Source organism: Dendrobates tinctorius, unplaced genomic scaffold (assembly GCF_039654945.1).
Source record: "Dendrobates tinctorius isolate UK_male_01 unplaced genomic scaffold, ASM3965494v1 ptg000039l, whole genome shotgun sequence".
Classification (NCBI taxonomy): Eukaryota; Metazoa; Chordata; class Amphibia; order Anura; family Dendrobatidae; genus Dendrobates; species Dendrobates tinctorius.
In genome coordinates, this window is record NW_027361707.1 from 26,963,447 (window position 1) to 26,983,559 (window position 20,113).

At 44.0% G+C, this 20,113-nt stretch overlaps 1 protein-coding gene across 1 annotated transcript in view; it reads right to left on the reverse strand.

Annotated features, from left to right (window-relative positions):
• The window catches only part of DOK7 (docking protein 7), a 187,640-nt gene that overhangs the window by 14,864 nt on the left and 152,663 nt on the right, over nt 1–20,113 (reverse strand). Inside the window, exon 10 of the mRNA XM_073574565.1 lies at nt 5,822–5,974. Coding sequence (XP_073430666.1) covers nt 5,822–5,974 — 153 coding nt within the window. The remainder of the gene's footprint in view (nt 1–5,821; nt 5,975–20,113) is intronic.

Below are 20,113 nucleotides of genomic sequence, written 5' to 3' on the forward strand. Positions count from 1 at the left end.
TGCATGATATGAGCTACAGCCTGTAGAGTCAAAGGGTAATGCACTGGTTAAAATGGGTCAATTCTGCAGCACATGTTATCATGCAAGTATGGATATTAAATGCATACATCAGAACATGAATATTTATGTCTGTAAATCTTATTTTAATGAGCTTTCATCTTTCTGTACATAATTGACTTTAAGTGAAGCTCCCACTCTCCGCTGACTTTATGGCTCTCTTCAAAGGTCAAGGTCAATATAACAAACCATCTGATTAATGTACACTCCTTCATCTGCATAATCCGTCAATTTTAATGGCTCCACTAACAAAAAAAAAAACACAGCGGGAATGCTGTTAATAGATTTCCTCATTGTATTATGCTATGGATCAGAGTTACGACTGAAGTGTGGATTGTTTTACGCTCTGAATTCCCCTTGTAGACGTGTCATCTAGAGTTGCTAGTTTGTCAGTCCAAAGGGTTCATTTCTAGTTTTTTTGGATCTTGTGTAATCATGTTAGAAGCGTATCGCAACGTAATAAGCTGTGAAGCACAAAAGCCAACACAATTTTACTGCGGCTCTTCTGGAATAAAGCATTGGCATAAATCTTTGATGAACAGCATGAAGTGTCCGAGGTGCTCCAGCTAATGGATCTGAGAGGGTCCTCACTTTAGGACCCTCATCTCTTAGTCAGAGTGGAGGGTGGTTAAAAAAAGTGTCTATCACACTGGAGGGTCCATCCTGACCTTCATAACACAGACAAACCCCATTAAAAAGGTTACCTTGAGTTCTTAAATGGGAAAAATTGCTAAATTCTTGTAAAAATGGAAAACTTTGCAATATACCTCTTCTTAAAGCTCCACTCCGGAATGTAGAGGGTTTTTTTTAACTTTCTAGTGAATAGCTAGATGCGTAGCTTACCGGTCACACTCCTGACTCGGAGCGGAGGGATTTTATCTCTATAGTGTATAGTAATGGTCACTCTGAGACCTAAGTAAGGACCATGCACCATTTGCAGGTTCTATGCTTTACAGTCTGCTCATGCCACTCTGAAGCTGGCTGGATCGTTAGAAGCTGACTGGATCGCTAGAAACTGGCTAGATCGCTAGACGCTGACTAGATCGCTAGAAACTGGATGGATCACTAGAAGCTGGCTGAATTGCTAGATACTAGCTGGATCGCTAGATACTGGCTAGATCACTAGATGCTGTTTGGATCGCTAGAAAACTGGCGGGATCACTAAAAACTGGCTGGATTGCTAGAAACTGGCTGGATCGCTAGACGCTGGCTGGATCGCTAGATGATGGCTGAACCGCTAGATGATGGCTGAACCGCTAGAAGCTTGCTGAATTGCTAGGCACTGGCTGGATCGCTAGACGTTGGCTGGATCGCTAGAAGCTGGCTGGATCGCCCTCTTATTTTAACCACTGCCTCTGTTCAGGGTGCTAGGAGCATCTTTGGATGGCCAGGTTTTGCATGCCACTGCCTCATTCACTGGTGATTTACAGTACTGGTTAGGTTATCATCAGACAGCCGTATAAATAGAACAGAGATTGGAATGTAATGAATGGACTGACTGGTGGATTCCCTGACCCAAGCGTGACAGCTGCATAGAAATACATGAAGCTGTCAAGTTCTGATCGGGAGAGCGGCCAGCCAGTTCATGCACAGACGTCTGACATCACCCTTAGCCTGAGCTTTCTTTACAGGCAGTACTCACTCCTTGCAAGCTAAAACTGTCAATAATCAGTGGAGGAGGTGGGGCATGTGAAGCCAGTAGGGGAAACAATACACTGAGCCTTTTGACCATGTCAGGGGTGCATCAAATAGTCTGATTATCTGACTAACGGCGCAGTCAGATGGCCATATAACACAGACGATGATCGCATTGCAATGCTCAGATTGGCTGTTGGCTCTACTGACCCGGGTGTGACAGCATGTATTTCAGTACAGTTTTCACGCTCGGGTCATAGAATCATAGAATCGTAGAATCGTAGAGTTGGAAGGGACCTCCTGGGCCATCTGGTCCAACCCCCTGCTCAAAGCAGGATTCGCTAAATCGTCCCAGACAGATATCCGTCAAGCCTCTGTTTGAAGACTTCTATTGAAGGAGAACTCACCACCTCTCATGGCAGCCTGTTCCACTCATTGATCACTCTGTCAAAAAGTTTTTTCTAATATCTAATCTGTGTCTTCCTCCATTCAGTTTCATCCCATTGCTTCTAGTCTTTCCTTGTGCAAATGAGAATAAAGATGATCCTTCTACAATGTGACAGCCCTTGAGATATTTGTAGACAGCTATTAAGTCTCCTCTCAGTCTTCTCTTTTGCAGGCTAAACATTCCCAAATCCTGCAACCTTTCCTCATAAGACAGGGTTTGCAGACCGGTCACCATTCTGGTCGCTCTTTTCTGAACTTGCTCCAGTTGAGAGAGCCGCTGGCCAGTCCGAGCATTGTGACACGATCGACATCCATGTTATACAGCCTCCTGACTGCGCCCAAAACCCTCGTTTCTGCAGAACATCAGCAGCGATTACAACACTAAGGGTGCCAATTTTATAGGGGCAATATCCCCTAATAAGCTACTTGATGAGTTTTTACTGTCAGCATAGGTGCTCAGACTATTTATGTCACATGGACGACATTGACAACAAAGGGCCCCTGTACAAGAAGTGTGTTTGGACCCCTACAACAGTTAATCCTATTTTATACATGTCATTTACATGACATATTATATGTTGCGCACAGGGCACACGTTAGACAGATGCCACACATACTCGTTCCCTTATTACACAAGTATATCACTTAGACTTTCAGCACCTGCTGTTCACGCCAATGATACATTAGACACATTCCACACAGAGCACTCACGTTAGATCCTTGGATCACATATGTCACTCATGCTTTACATTCTACTTGCAGTCACATTATTCACATACAGTGGATGTAAAAAGTCTACACACCCCTATTGAAATGTCAGGTTTTTGTCAAGTAAAAAAAAAATCCAAGAAAAATCATTCCAGAACTTTTCCCACCTTTAATGTCACCCATAATCTGTACAATTCAATTGCACACCCTTATAATACATTGTTTAAATATCCTTTGCGTTTATCACAGCACTCAGTCTTTCTGGGTAGGACTCTATCAGCATGGCACATCTAGAATTGCCAATCTTTGGCCACTTTCCCTTGCAGTAGCTCCAAATCTGTCAAATTGCAAGAGCATCTCCTGTACACAGTGTCCTCCTCAGGTCACTCACAGATTTTCAGTTAGATTCAGGTCTCGGCTCTGGCTGAGCCATTCCAAAACCTTTTGTTGGTTTGGAGGTTGCTTAAGGTTGTTGTCTTGCTAAAAGGTGAAATTCCTCTTCATCTTCACCTTTTCAGCAGAGGCTTGAAAGTTTTGTGCAAAACTGACTGATATTTAGAATTGCTCATAATTACCTTCACTTGAAGTAAAGCCCCAGTTGCAGATGCCAAAAAACAGCCCCAAAGCTAGTGCGGCCTCCACCATGCTTCACTATGTGTATGGTGTTATTTTGGTGATACACAATGTTTGCTTTGCTCTAATTATATCTTTTAGACTTCTGAAAAAATAGTTCAGCCTTGATCTCATCAGACCATAGCACATATTCCCACATGCTTTTGACAAACGTGGATGTAGGATTTGGCAATACACAGCCAGACTTGGATACTTTTTTTTTTGTAAGAAAAGGCTTTCATCTTACCACCCTACCTCACAGGCCAGGCATATGAAGAAAAGGGAAGATTGTTGTCACATGCAGTACACAACCAGTACACAACCAGTACTTGCCAGAAATTCTTGCGACTCTGGTAATTTTGCTGTTGCCTCCTTGACCAAGTTTACTCTTTTCTTTCCATCAATTTTTGAGCGATGTCCAGTTCTAGGTAATTTCACTATTGTGCGATATTTACAGCACTTCTTGATGATTGTCTTCACAACACTCCACGGTATATGTAATGCCTTGGAAATTTCTTTGTACTCTTCTCCTGACTGATAACTTTCAGCAATGAGATACCTTTGCTTTGTTGTAAGCTTTTTACGGGCTATGGCATTTGCTGTAATATGCAACTACAAAAATGCCAGGAAACTCCTAGTAGAACAGATAAACTTTATATAGGGTTAATCAGAATCACTGTAAATGATGGCGGCATTTTACTGGTTATCATGTAACATGAGTGTAGATGTGATTGGCTATTTCCGAACACAACCATATCCCCAATTATAAGAGGGTGTTTACGCTTATGCAACCACATAATTTTAGTGTTATTTTTAAGCCCTCAAAATGGTTACAGTTTGATTCTCAATGGATTTGTACAAATTTTTGGTGACATTAAAGGTGGAAAAATTTCTGAAATGATTTTTTTTGGTATGACTTTTTTCCATGACAAAAACCTGACATTTAACCATGGATGTTTAGATGTTTTCTGTACAATGTATAGATACATGACACACAGTTGCACCTATTAAATAAATGAGATATAGCGCTCACTAATTATAATTATTATATGCATGTGTTATAGAGCTGACTTATTGGATAAACACCAAGCAGCTGTCACTTATTAGGTAAATGCCGCACAGGGCTCATTCATAAACCATTTCTAAAACGTCAGTGCAGTCTAAGCAGGTTTCAGGAGATCATGTAGCTGTGGGGCAGTGAGCTGGCTGTCAGACACAGCCAGACTCCCAACAATGAAGGCAAATATGGTTTATTACCATGGTTGCCTTCCTAATCACAATGGTGAGCAAGCACTGACATTGCTTCCTCCACCAGACTCAGTGATCATGTGATCTCCAGATATTCAGAGAGAGCAGATGCTACTGTGTCCCTGGGGTAAAAGTCAGCTCTGCTATTCAGCCAGAAGGCTGAATTTCCAACGTAACTGTAGCTAATACACCATCCCCAGTTGCAGGGAAAATCAACAATAAAAAGAATATGTTTAAATGCCCCTCAAAAGTAAGTTAAGACCTTGGGGGGATGCAGTGTATGAAATAAATGAGAAAAATAAATAAGGCAAGAAAAAAAATCATGCAGACACCACACTCACATATTACGTTCTTCACACACTACACTTCATGATTTACAAACATTACATGTGAAATTTGTGTGAAATCTGCCAATTTTCATACCATCTACGTTATTGTGTTTATGCAACCCTACTCACATGCAAAAAATACTGAGGGTAAAAAATCTACTGGAATAAGGGTATGTTCACACATGGTATTTTTGTTGTGGTTTTTTGACAAGTTTTAAGAGCATTTTTCCAGTGTTTTTACTTATTTGTTTTACCTATTCATTTGGGTATAATAAATGCAGCATGTGCATGAGGCTTGACAAATTTCATTGGTCATGCCGGTACTGTAAAACTCTGAGTAATTTATTCACCAAATAAGTTGCATAAAGAAAACAGTTAAAACATCATGTGTGAACATACCCTAAGCGGCATGCTATTTATTCCTTCAGATTTTGGGAATTAGTCCATTGTTGAATAGTCCCGTTGAACTAGCTAATGTTCATGAGGATATAAAACCCAAATTTGGGCGTTGGGTCTATAAATTAGAACTGTGGGATTTTCTATCTACTGTGTTAGAATTTCTTCAGATTTTGGCCTTACTATTTAGGTTTTTGACTTAATGTAACTGATATGGAATAGAGAAGGCCAGGGGTTATTGCGGAAATGGTATGAGTGCACCACATGTGGCACAGTTAGGTAGCCCTCCAGTATTCTGTATCTTCCCCTGATGATGAAGAAGGTTAACAATTAGTCATTGTCATAGAGACGCGTGAAGGATCTGCTCGGATGAGAGTGATGGGTGTTACCTCTTATTCCTGTACTAGGATCTTGAAGTTCTAATGCCATGTAATGGAGCTGTTTCTTTGATGTAGGGCTGATAGGAATATTTACATAAGTTGCTGTCTCACTGCGAAGACGGTCAGAAACCAGTGGCTCGGCCGGATAACCTCCTGCCCCTGCTGACCAGATGAAGCAGACATATTCTCATTAATTCATGCTTGAGCATTTGTAGCTCACACCAGCGAATGTTAGTGATGACGAGAAACACTACAGCACAGGCTGCAAGACGTCTTACACATGTAATATACTGTAGAACATGTTGGTATGCAGTAAAATATAATCCATGCATCATGTCACCATAGTCATACATAGTAAAATTTTCAGTCACAGTCATATTATATTCCACCTGGTGTGAGTTTGAGTTTTCCATCTATCTTTTCCATTTTTTGCTTTCCAGACTTGCTATAATTTACAATAAGACAAATGCCTTTGGGCAAGATCAGTAAACTAGGCACAGATCAAATAATTATCACCACTGTTGACTTCTGTTTTTTTGGATCTGCCAGAAGAGATGATCCTCAGGGACCACCTTTCACCTCCAAGGAACATATCCACATTTCATTTCCTTCTAACCTTTGTTATTACCATGTTAGGCTCGTTTCACACTTGCGTTTTTTAGCGCTGCGCCTCGTGCGCTATCGTGCGCATGTGCATTGCTCCCCTATCTTTAACATACGCGTTCATGTGCATTTTCGTGTGCTGCATTTTTTCCAGGTGTGCGCCCAGGCGCGCCAGACACAACATGTTGCATTTTTCTGTGTGCCCAACTCCTGCCAAAAAACGCATGCGCATGTTAGCGCACGAAATGCGCAAAAAAACAACATTACAGCCAATGGGATCGCACGAGTGCGCTAGGACATGCGCACGCATGCGTTTAAAAACGCATGCGTTTTTAGAGTTAACATGGCGACAAACTGGTTAAATCGCATGTGCAAAAAAACAGCAAACGCATGCAAAACGCTTAATGCGTTTTTTTGCATGCGTTTGGAATGCACACGAGGCGCAGCGCAAAAAAACGCAAGTGTGAAAGTAGCTTTATACACAAGTTATATCACCAATAAGATCTAATAGTTTATTTGTGATCATCCAGATAAGAAATAGACCCTAGTGCCAAGTGATTGTCTCCAAGGTTCTCGCCAAATGGAGTTGTCTTCTGCTGGTCCATTATTATGGCAGAGTCTGGACCCACAGCTCCTCTAGTATTCTTGAGGGACAGTTGTTTCTTCATCCCATTGACCTTTTGAGATCTCTTACCAAGACTGTATTGTAGACCATTGCTTTTAGTTCCTACAATCTGTGCAAATTATACATTACTGGGTCCAACAGAAATGCTTTTGCTAGACCGATCATTAAAGTTGGATAATAAACATTTGCAAGACTCTGGTTCAGCAGCCATGTTGGAATTCCTGGGCCAATGGACCAAAGCTCGGAGAATCTCCTACTTCCCGCGACATCCTTGGTGCCCCTTCTAATTAGTAAGCCCTGATGATGCCGTGATGTTGTGGTGTGATGCAAGCATGACATCGCAGTTGCTTGCTGTCAGAAGCGAGCCTTTTTGCTCAACTTTAATATTCATATACGATGGGGTATTGATGTAGTTGGTCTAGCCTAGTGAAAAAAAATAAGGGCCGAATCATCAACTGCTTTACACCAGATTTCTGATGTAAAATAGTTTGAAAAGATTTTCTTTTGGCTTTTTATCGTGGCTTTTGGCTTTGTCACATGGGCAAAGCATGGGTAGGACAGGGTGTGGTGGCACCTGCCTGCTGAATTCATCAAAAGCTATGCCACTTTAGTGGCATACCCTATGACAGAAATGTGTCACCATGCAATAGGGTAGATGGCAAACCCTTAGCAGGCGGTATGAATTTGTGTAGGGTGCTAGTTCCTTTAGAGCCATCCACTGAGATCCTATAGATCCCCTAAAATTTAAAGAAGGAACTGCACACCATAAAGACGTGGAGGATTTATTCAGAAAATCTCATATCCTTAGATCACACCACAGCCAGTATAAAAAATGTAACGTTTCGGGTAAATAAATGCCCTTCGTCAGACAGTAAATACCTTTCAGCACAATACTTGGTCCTTGTTTGCCTTTTCGCTCTAGGGAAACCCATCTCACATCCTGGACCTTTTGAACTTTGAGACAATTACAACTACGGACATATCTGATGAAGGGTTTTTACGCGAAACATTACTTTTTTATACTGACTGGCGAGGCGCACAGAGACACATGCCACTGAAGATGTGCCGTTAAGCGGAATGTTCCTCTTAATGAATTCGATGTATCTTATCTCATCACGCCCATTCCTTAGAAGTAGAGAGTACAACATCAATATTAATAAATCCGCTCCTGCCTGTTTTCAAAGTAATTTTAATTTTATTCTACATCATCATGTTTTAACATTTATACATATTTTATGCATCGATGAAAAAAGCCATTTTAATTCTTTATAAAAAAAATGTAATCCCATTCTTCAAAACTACTATTCCACTGCATCATGTGAAGTCATCATCATCATTACCATCTCTTCTTTTGGAAAATTTTTGTCCTTTCAAAATTTTAAAGTTTTGAAAAGAGATAATAATCAGCTGGCGGCAAAAAAGGAGAACAATCTCAAATTCGGTTCCATTGAATTTTTACAGGTCAATAAGAGACTTGTGGGCAGCTAGAGTTGAGCGAAACGGGTCGAAAAAATTCAAAAGTCGCCGACTTTTGGCAAAGTCGGGTTTCATGAAACGAAACCCGACCCTAGGATGAGGTCGGCCACGAGGTCGGCGACTTACGCGCCAAAGTCGCGTTTCAAAAGTTTGTTTTGCGCTCTTTTTCAGCCAATCAGGATCCACGGACACTGTGGGCAACGTGATGACATAGGCATGGGTCACCACCATCTTTCAGAAGGGCATGCAAGTGATTGGCTTGCTTTGGTGGGCGTCACAGGGGGTATAAAAGGGCGTGCACGCCGACCGCCATCTTACTTCTGCCGATCTCAGTATAGGGAGAGGTTGCTGCTGATTCTGTAGGGAGAGCGTTAGGCAGGGAAGGAGACCAAAAAACTGCTTCTGCTGCTAGCGATTTGGCCTGCACAACACACCAGTCACTGTGTGTGCAGTGCAAGGGGAGGCTATATAGTGGTGTATCAGTGGTGTTGGTTGTTGGGCTGCCTTCTAAGGCTTCCTGACAGGCTGGCATTGCTGTTTACCCACTGCTCCGCAAACTGCTTTTTTAAAAGCAATCCAATCTCCCTTATCCTCTAGTCACTTTGGTCACAGCTGTGCCATCGAGCCTGTCACATAGCGCTCAGATATTCATTGGGCCTCAAACTGCTTTTTTAAAAGCAATCCCAATTTTTTTTTTTTGTCCTGCTGAGAAGAAAAAAAAACTGCTTCTGCTGCTGATAGCAATTTGGCCTGCACAACACACCAGTCACTGTGTGCAGTGCAAGGGGAGGCTATATAGTGGTGTATCAGTGGTGTTGGTTGTTGGGCTGCCTTTTAAGGCTTCCTGACAGGCTGGCATTGCTGTTTACCCACTGCTCCACAAACTGCTTTTTTAAAAGCAATCCAATCTCCCTTATCCTCTAGTCACTTAGGTCACAGCTGTGCCATCGAGCTTGTCACATAGCGCTCAGATATTCATTGGGCCTCACACAATCCAAAAGTGTCCAGTGTCCAAAAGTGTGTGCAGAGATTCAAACTCTCACTTATCCTCTAGTCACTTAGGTCACAGCTGTGCCATCGAGCTTGTCACATAGCGCTCAGATATTCATTGGGCCTCACACAATCCAAAAGTGTCCAGTGTCCAAAAGTGTGTGCAGAGATTCAAACTCTCACTTATCCTCTAGTCACTTAGGTCACAGCTGTGCCATCGAGCTTGTCACATAGCGCTCAGATATTCATTGGGCCTCACACAATCCAAAAGTGTCCAGTGTCCAAAAGTGTGTGCAGAGATTCAAACTCTCACTTATCCTCTAGTCACTTAGGTCACAGCTGTGCCATCGAGCTTGTCACATAGCGCTCAGATATTCATTGGGCCTCACACAATCCAAAAGTGTCCAGTGTCCAAAAGTGTGTGCAGAGATTCAAAATCTCACTTATTCTCTAGTCACTTAGGTCACAGCTGTGCCATCGAGCCTGTCACATAGCGCTCAGATATCAGTGGGCCTCACACAATCCAAATGTGTCCAGTGTCCAAAAGTGTGTGCAGAGATTCAAAATCTCACTTATTCTCTAGTCACTTAGGTCACAGCTGTGCCATCGAGCCTGTCACATAGCGCTCAGATATCAGTGGGCCTCACACAATCCAAAAGTGTCCAGTGTCCAAAAGTGTGTGCAGAAATTCAAAATCTCCCCTGTCCTATAGACATCTTGTTTTACATACTATATAGTTTGTTGGATTTTGTCTACATTTCTACCAAAAATGAGGAAGGCTGGTGGAAGAGGCCGTGGAATTGGGCGGGGGTTGGCAGCTGGTAATGATGGTGTTGGTGGTGGATCTGATGGTAGTGGCAAGAGCAAAATAGGACCGAATGCTGGAGGTGTTGAGCCTGCGTCATCGTCTGGCTACATAAGGCCTCGAACGCTTAGTTTTCTAGGAGTTGGCAAACCGCTTTTAAAGCCAGAGCATCAGGAAAAAGTTTTGTCTTACATTGCTGACTCAGCCTCCAGCTCTATCGCCTCCTCTTCAGTTGTAAAAAGTAAAAGCACTGAGTCGTCATTGGAGGCTCATGTTCATGAACCACACCTTTCCTTGTGTCCTTCACCCCAACCAAGATTGAAGGATGACGCAGGCCATACTACTGATTACTCCATGGAGCTGTTTTCACATACCATGCCTGGATTATCAAGTCAAATGGTGAATTACCCAGGCCAAGATGAATCTGACATGGAGTGCACTGATGCACAGCCGCTGATGGATGATTCTGCTGGTACATTCACTCAGAGCACTACATTGTCCTCGCAGTGTACAGAGCCAGATTCTGACCCTGATGAGACTCAGGTGCCCCTTCCCGCACACTATACCACCATACACGGTGACACAGAGGAAGGTGCACATGACATAGAAGAGGAGGTGATGGATGACCCAGTTGTTGACCCAGATTGGCATCCATTGGGGGAAGAGGGTGCTGCTTCCAATAGCTCAGATGAGGAGCATCCACAGCAGACATCGACATCGCAACAGCTGTTATCTGCCAGGCCCGGAGCACTCCAAAGACAGGTTCCAAACATCAAAAGAGTTGCTGTACAGCTTGTCCAGAGGGTCAAAAGATCACAGCGTGCTAGGCCGCAAAATGTCTGCCAAAGTAGGAAGAGTGCAGTGTGGCACTTTTTTGAACAAAATCCTCATGATCAGGCCAAGGTTATCTGTAAGAAGTGCGCAAAGACCTTTAGCCGAGGGAAAAATCTGAAAAATTTGAATACCAGTTGCATGCTTAGACATTTAACCAGCATGCACTTGCAAGCGTGGACACAACACCAAACCTCAAGTGCCACATGTGCAACTGATCACAACGAAGGTAGTCAGCAACGCTACATTGTTTCCCCCACTGTAAGCCCACCGGTTAGCACAGCAGCAAATGTTGAGGTGTCGTTGCAAGGCCACAGCAGTCAGGGAATCCCACTGTTATATCAACGAAAGACTGATTCTAGGCCATCAGAAAGAACACCAACTCCATCACCATCATCAACCCTCTCTCAGTCCGCCCTGTCCACCGCTACTTCCACCATATGCAGCTCTCAAGTCCAGCTCACCCTCCCAGACACTATGAGTAGGTCAAGAAAGTACTCAGTCTCTCATCCGCGTACACTGGGTTTGAACGCCCACATTGCCAAACTAATCTCGTTTGAGATGATGCCCTTTCGGTTGGTGGAAAGCACAGCTTTCCGCAAACTCATGGCCTATGCAGTACCACGCTATGACCTACCCAGTCGCCACTTCTTCTCTCGCAAAGCCATCCCAGCCCTCCACCATCATGTGAAAGACCGCATTGTCCATGCACTCAAGCAGTCAGTGAGCGGAAAGGTGCACCTCACAACTGATGCATGGTCCAGTCGGCATGGCCAGGGCCGTTACGTGTCCATCACTGCGCACTGGGTTAATGTGGTGGATGCAGGGTCCACAGGGGACAGCGGTGGTGGGACAGTGCTGCCTAGCCCACGGTATAGGAAACAGTTGGCTGTAGGCGTTCGACCCTCCTCCACCTCCTCCAGAAGCGAAAGCTCGTCCACAGAGCGCAGTCGTACGAGCACTCCATCTGCAGCTGCCACTGTTGCACACGATGTGTCCCCCTATCGAGCAGCTAGTGGAAAGCGTCAGCAGGCTGTGTTGCAGATGATGTGTTTGGGCGACAGACACACCGCCGAGGTGCTGGCCGAGTACTTGAAGCGACAAACTGAGTCATGGCTGGGCAGTGTACATCTTGAGGCAGGCAAGGTAGTTAGTGATAACGGCCGTAATTTTGTGGCAGCCATAGCCCTTTCAAAACTCAGCCACATACCTTGCTTGGCTCACACCTTGAACTTGGTGGTGCAGTGCTTCCTCAAAAATTATCCGGAGTTAACAGCCCTGCTCCAGAAGGTGCGAAGACTGTGCGCGCACATCCGCCGGTCGCCTGTACACTCCGTTCGTATGCAGAAGCTGCAGCGATTGCTCCACCTTCCCAACCACCGCCTCATTATCGACATTGCAACAAGGTGGAACTCCACCCTGCACATGGTGGAGCGGCTGTGCGAGCAGAGGCAGGCCATAATGCATTTGTGGGAGGATACACGGCCAGGCACTTTGAGAGCAGACATGGAGTTGACAGGTGTGCAGTGGTCGAAGCTGAAAGACCTTTGTAAAGTCCTTCAGTGTTTTGAGGAATGCACACGGCTGGTAAGCGCAGACGACGCCATCCTAAGCATGAGCATCCCACTTATGCGTCTGCTCATGCAAACTTTGACGCACCTTAAGGAGCAGGCGTCTGCAGCCAATGTTGATGAGGAGGAAGAGGAGGAGGGAATCCTTGATGACATTCAGCCATTGTCTGCTCAGGGACCTCTCCTGGACGAGGTGGAGGAAGAAGAGGAGGAGGATGATGATGGGGATGATTACTTAGGGGAGGAGGATGCATCTCGTGGGGCAAGTGAAAATGTTGGCGTGGCAAGGTCTGGTACAGGGTTTGTGCATGACTGGAGGGATGTGGATTTGACAGAAAGTGCTCCTCCACCCAGCACTCGCAGTGCATTGACACCGGGAACATTGGCCCACATGTCAGATTATGCCTTGCAGATCCTAAAAAGGGACCCCCGCATTGCCAAAATGATGAACGATGACGACTACTGGTTGGCCAGCATCCTGGATCCACGCTATAAAGGCAAATTACAAAACATCATGCCACAGGAGAACCTTGACCTAATATTGGCTAATAAACAAGCAACTCTGGTAAATCGGTTGCTTGAGGCATTCCCAGCACACAGCAGCGGTGATGGTTCTCACACGAGCCGTACGGGCCGGGGGCAGCTTGGCAGAGGTGTTCGTGGTGCACACAGCAGAAGTGGCGTTGGAGACAGGGGTTTCATGACAATGTTGTGGACTGATTTTTCAAATACCGCTCACACAACTGGTAATACTGCATCAATGGAAAGTGACAGGAGACAGCAGTTGTCAACTATGGTAACAAACTACTTTTCCTCCCATATCGATGTTCTCCCACACAGGTCATTCCCCTTTGACTATTGGGCCGCTAAACTGGACACCTGGCCTGAATTGGCACAATATGCCTTACAGGAGCTCGCTTGCCCAGCTGCAAGTGTGCTATCGGAAAGAGTCTTCAGTGCAGCTGGATCAATCCTGACAGAAAAAAGGACCCGTCTGTCAACCCAAAATGTGGATGATCTAACCTTCATTAAAATGAACCACGCATGGGTTTCCAAGGATTTTGTCCCACCTTCCCCTGATGACACATAGGGTGACAGAAAAATGGCTTTCTTTGGTCCACCTCTTCCTGGTACTTCACCTATTTCGCCTTTTGCATCAGCTGAATGTCCAACATCAACATATGCCACTTTCTAAAACTCCCTAACTGTGCTGCCTCCCCCCCCATGGCCGGGGTCACCACCTACCGCACGACACCGTGCGAGTGCCGTTGCCCTGGACAGGTGGGTAGGCCGACTCTTGGGCGCGGGCACTGGCACAGGGTCCCTCATAGTGCAATCAAGTGTCTCTGACGGTGGTGGTGCACACCCGCCGTCAGACACACCGCTGTACTATGAGGGGCCCAGTGCCAGTACCGACGCCCACGAGTGGGCCCCCCTTGCTTGGGCAGGGCCCCAGCATTTGCAATCTTTACCTCTCCCTGCTCCTCCGCTGTGTAATCTGGGCCGTCAAATCCATACTGTGCCTGACACCGTCTGAGCCTGCCTCCTGAGACATATTTTGAATGTGTACACTATCCATACATGTTATCCAGGGATACGGTACCCTTTCTAACCTTTGTGCAATCACGTGCAATCCATACTGGGCCTAACACCGTCTGAGCCTGCCTCATGCTGTATAGACATATATTTTGAATGTGTACGCTATCCATACATGTTATCCAGGGATACGGTACCCTTTCTAACCTTTGTGCAATCACGTGCAATCCATACTGGGCCTAACACCGTCTGAGCCTGCCTCATGCTGTATAGACATATATTTTGAATGTGTACGCTATCCATACATGTTATCCAGGGATACGGTACCCTTTCTAACCTTTGTGCAATCACGTGCAATCCATACTGGGCCTAACACCGTCTGAGCCTGCCTCATGCTGTATAGACATATTTTGAAAGTGTACGCTATCCATACATGTTATCCGGGGATACGGTACCCTTTCTAACCTTTGTGCAATCACGTGCAATCCATACTGGGCCTAACACCGTCTGAGCCTGCCTCCTGAGAATCATAGAATCATAGAATCATAGAATCGTAGAGTTGGAAGGGACCTCCTGGGCCATCTGGTCCAACCCCCTGCTCAAAGCAGGATTCGCTAAATCATCCCAGTCAGATGTCTGTCCAGCCTCTGTTTGAAGACTTCCATTGAAGGAGAACTCACCACTTCTCGTGGCAGCCTGTTCCACTCATTGATCACTCTAACTGTCAAAAAGTTAGTGAGTGAGACATATATTTTGAATGTGTACGCTATCCATACATGTTATCTGGGGATACGGTACCCTTTCTCACCTTTGTGCAATCACGTGTAATCCATACTGGGCGTGAGAACGGCTGGCGAGCTGTTAAGCAAGCTACAGCACCTGTCCAGACAAGTACAGGGATTCCCTAGCGAGGAGACTTATTTGATTGTTTTCAATGTTGGGACAGCAATTTTTGGGGAGCACTATACTCTGGAGAATGATAGATTGGGCCCACCATACACTGGAACATTCCAAAGGTGGACATCAGACACTGGAGCAGCATTTACAGGGCCCATTATACACTAGAGCATTAGAAATGGGGCCCATTATGTTTGGAGCATTATTTGGGCCCATAAGACAGTGGAGCTTCATCCATGGGGACCAACATATACTGTAGCATTATGTGGAGCTCATCATACACTGTTTCAAACATTATATGGGACCAATGATTCTGTATGGAGAAATAGATGGGCCTCGTCATGAGATGTAAAAAGTGAGGTATTTTTCATTGTACTATACCGCTATTTCTCTGCCGTATCGGAGCATGATGAGTCGTGGTATGTGTTAAAGGGGCGCTCTTTCGCCCAGGGCACATGAAAACCTGGAGCCAGCCCTCCCCCCCCACAGTTTGTAGCCAAATAACCCCCATTTTTCAGTGCGTAACTTGTATTATGAAGTTAATTAAGGTTGACAAGCTTAAGAAAGAAGAATTGATGCTTTTGGCATTCAAATGGGCACTGTAGGTGTGTTTCCTGTCCTCCTCTCACTGCCGACTTTTATTCCCCATTGACTTACATTGGGTTTCGTGTTTCGGGACGACCCCGACTTTTCCCTATAATCGGACGATCTTGCTCGACCCGACTTTTGGAAAAGTCGGGTTTCACGAAACGAAAAGCGACCCTAAAAAACCAAAAGTCGCTCAACTCTCTGGGCAGCGCATTATCCTGCAACGACAAGATGCCTTTGGAAAAGTTTCTGCCAAAATTCCAATCTTCAACTGACAGAGTTTACTTTTCTTAATCACAATATTAAATTGACACTAAATTTTCTGCTAAAACTCAGCACGTTCACTTGTCAAAGTTAATACATCTTTCCATAGCAACGGGATTTATTTTTGACTCAATTCAAGGTCAACTATGTATTACTGCCTTCTCGTACTTACTAGACCATGTAAGTCTGTAAAAATATGACATTTTACCTGCAGCATATATTTACTAATTTCCATTAAAAGCTTATTCCCAAAATATCTCTTTATCCCCTGTCTACAGAATAAGGGATACAGTAATTTGCGGATAATTGGGATCTGTCCAATGGTACCCCAACGATCTTAAACATGGGGCTCTACAATCATTCATATCATTCATTGTCTATGGAACTGTCGAGTGCATAGTTAAGCTATATCCATCAGTCCCATAGACAATGAATGGAGCAGAAGCCATGCATGAGCACTACTGCTCCCCGTTCAGGTCACGAATGCAGAGCACCATTCACGGGATTACTGGGGAGTCACAATGATTGGAACACCATCAATCAGAAAGTTATTCTCTAAACTTTATTTTTTGGGAAATTACCCTTTTGGAAAAGTTGCAAGGATGAGGGATTCACTTGTGGTGAAATGCATTTATGTAAAAAGATTCCGTAAAAAGATTCAGCAATACAGTCATATGGGGTTATTTAATGTGCATAGAAAGATCTTTCACCAGATTTCAAAACCAGATTTTAAACCCAAGGTGTACTTATTTTGAAATTTTATGTTGGAATGTATATACAGTCCTGATATAAAGAAGAGCATTGTAGAAGTCCAATGAGTTCTCAGGAGCAGGAGGGACACTGAGGAGATGTCAATCAGACTAGGTGGGGGGTCATACAGCAGCCAGAAGGAGAATAATAAGGAGCCACCAATCAGAGTTGGTGGGGGGTGATACAGTAGCCGAAAGGAAGAGCAAAAAGGAGTTACCAATCAGGGTAGGTGGGGGGAAGATACAGTAGCAGGAAAGAGGAACACTAAGGACCTGCCAATCAGACTAGGCGGGGGAGATACAGTAGGAGGAAGGAGGAATACTAAGGAGCTACCTATCAGACTAGGTGGGGAAGATACAGAGACAGGAAGCAGGAACAATAAGGAGCTGCCAATCAGACTAGCTGGAAGGAGATACAGTAGCAGGAAGGAGTAACAATAAGGAGCTGCCAATCAGCCTAGGTAGGGGTGATACCTTTATTTTTAATGTGTGAAAAGAAATATTGATTTGATTTTTTTTTCATGTATTTTTTATCTGATTTACTAGTCCCCTTAGGGGATTTGAACCTGCAACCATCTGATATATTACAGCATATAATATAAATTGTAGGCTCCCTTGAAGCTCAGCTAAAGTTCAGAGGAGTAAAAAGATGGCAAAAGAGGTCAGCGCCTGAACTCTTTCCAAACAAGGGCACCATAGCGCAGGACATATAGTTACGCCCATATGTGCAAAGGGGCAAAAGTGACCAATTGGTCCTTTAATGGCAATCTGATATCAGGCTTTTCTCTACCACATCTGAGAACAGCATGAGCTAGGGGCAGAAACCCTGATTACAACCATGTGTCAGTTTATTGGGTGCAGCAGTTTTGAAAGAATCACATTTTTTTCTGCTGCAGATCAAGCAGTGCTCTGAATGCTGAGCTCCATATAACCCTGCCCACACTTGTGATTGAATACTGTGTTTACACTGTATATTGACAGAAAGCTGCCAGTAAGTGGTGGGAGCATGGTTGCACAGCACAGCAGTACTAGCTGACATCAGAAACCTAGTCCTTTAGTGATATTCTTCTTATAAAACACTGTTATAGTAGGTTCATAATAGGAAATTAGATATAAATGGAAGAAGCAACTATTGCGAAACGGCGCTGTCGGGCGGCGGGGAGAGTTTACCAGCATCTAGCCTCACTACATTTGTCCTGCTTATCGGCGGCCAGCAGCAGGTAAAAAAAATTTATATCTAATTTCCTATTATGAACGCTTTATAGAATGTCCGTTCTGCTGTGCCAAAATCCTTTTCCTTTCCTTTGAGAAATAATTATTAAAACAAGTATATCCAGGACTGAGGATTTAACTATTGAATTATATCTCCCCGGGTGTTTTCCTCTATAGCCTCTTCCTCCCCCCCACTCTCCTCCTAAAAATAGGCCATATATATCACTGTAGTGCGACTGCACTTTATTTTGGCAAATTTTAGCAATATTGGTTGCTTTTTTTTCCCTTTTTTGATGGGGGGTTATAGGAATTCATGGACTCTAGATGTATTATAACATTATTTAATGTGACTTTGTTCAATACATGCATTTAGCACCTCATGGACAATCATTAATCTCATTTTTTGCTGGTTACTCCTACCCCCTCATGTTGGAGACCACATTATTCTGTCTTTTTAACATAAATTTCTATTGTTTTAAAAACTGTTTATTAATAAAATTTGTATTTTCTTAAAGAAATATTTATTCTCCTCTGTTTTCACTTCTTCAATCCCCATGATACATTTCATGATGGTTTTTGTTTTGAAATGCTTATTGAAGTGACCATTGCCATATTAATTTAGGATTATGGGTATAATTATGATAGCGTAGCAACTCACTTGGGAAAATAGGTAGCATAATAAAACTGCAACTGACCCTTCCGGCTCCTGTATGGACTAGAGACCCTGACCTCGCAGTCCATAGTGTTGCCTGCATGAGTTGATACAGCCCTAACCATGGACCTATGCTACCTGAAAGGCTGTCATGCAGTTCCTGTTCCTATTAAAGAACCAGAGGACACAGCAGAGTGCAAGTTACCTACAGAAGGGAAAGTGTTTGGAAATAGAAAGAGATCCCTACTTCATGAAAAGAAAAAGAAGATAGTTGCAGGGTAAAGTACATAAACAGCATAGAGATATACTCTAGCTGTTCTTTCACTGACTGGCTTTAACTACAGCAGTATGGCTGAACATCCAAATGAGACTATCACTGGCAGGAAATATCAGCAAGGAGAAAGTATATAAAGCTGCACTCAAAAGGTGATAGGGCAGACATACAAGTAAAGCAAAACACCTGTTACACTGAAAAGACTGAAGCAAGGACAACAGAAACTAAACACTTGGAGAAAAGTGTAACTGCTGTGGTTCGATGGACAGAAAAGCCATGTCATGATCCATATTTGGATCTGTGTCAGTTTGGGCTTCTCAGATATAAGCTTTTTTCCTTTCTGGTCATCGGGGGTTAATGTCAGTTCCCCCCCCCCCGGTGGCCGCTGGTGTTACTACATGTTTAGTTAGTCTGCTGGTGGTGACCACCCCCACCTTCCTATATAAGGTTACCTGATGCATCAGCTGACTCTTGGTTATGACATGTCCGTGGAAACCAACCAAGCTGAAGAAAGGAGCTAGCTGGTGCAGTGGTGATTCTGCTGAAAGCTGAGTTCAGGAGCCTTACTCTGCTGTTCCGTGTATTGGCAGCAGAGAAAGCTAAGTGTTGTTTTGTTTAACCCTGTCTGTCGTATCTTAGTGTTTTATTAGTGCAGCAGTGGGACCAGTGTCCGCACTTACAAATTCCCTAGTGAGGGACAGGTGCAGGGTAAATGATGGACAAGGTATCCTGCTCGGCGACAGGTTGAGAGAACCTGTATAGGGCCGTCAGGATAGTCCAGGACTCATCCGCAGCAGATTGCAGGAGGTGTCCCTTTCCTCGTTCCTATAGCAGGGCTCACCGTTGTAATTGTGTCCCTTTGTTTGTCCAGTTGTTTGGTGACCGACGGATTGTCAGGTCACACCACGCAGGGCCAGTCACATATTGTGACAACTGACAAGCCATCATCAAAGCACAGGTTCAAGGGTTTGAACCCAGAGGCAAGACCATCATGCTGCTCTCAGATTACATACCAAAAATGGGCTGACAGATTCTCTTTAAGGTGAAGCTATTTAAAAAATATTCACAGAAATAATGAAATCATATGAACTTTCTCACACATTTCCTATTCCTTATTATTACAGTAAACTACTGCATAATTCAGAAATTTGCAATCTGAGTTATGATAGTTTTCTAGAAAAACTTATTCTGAATCGCTACTATAGCAGAAAAGGAAAAAAAGAAAATG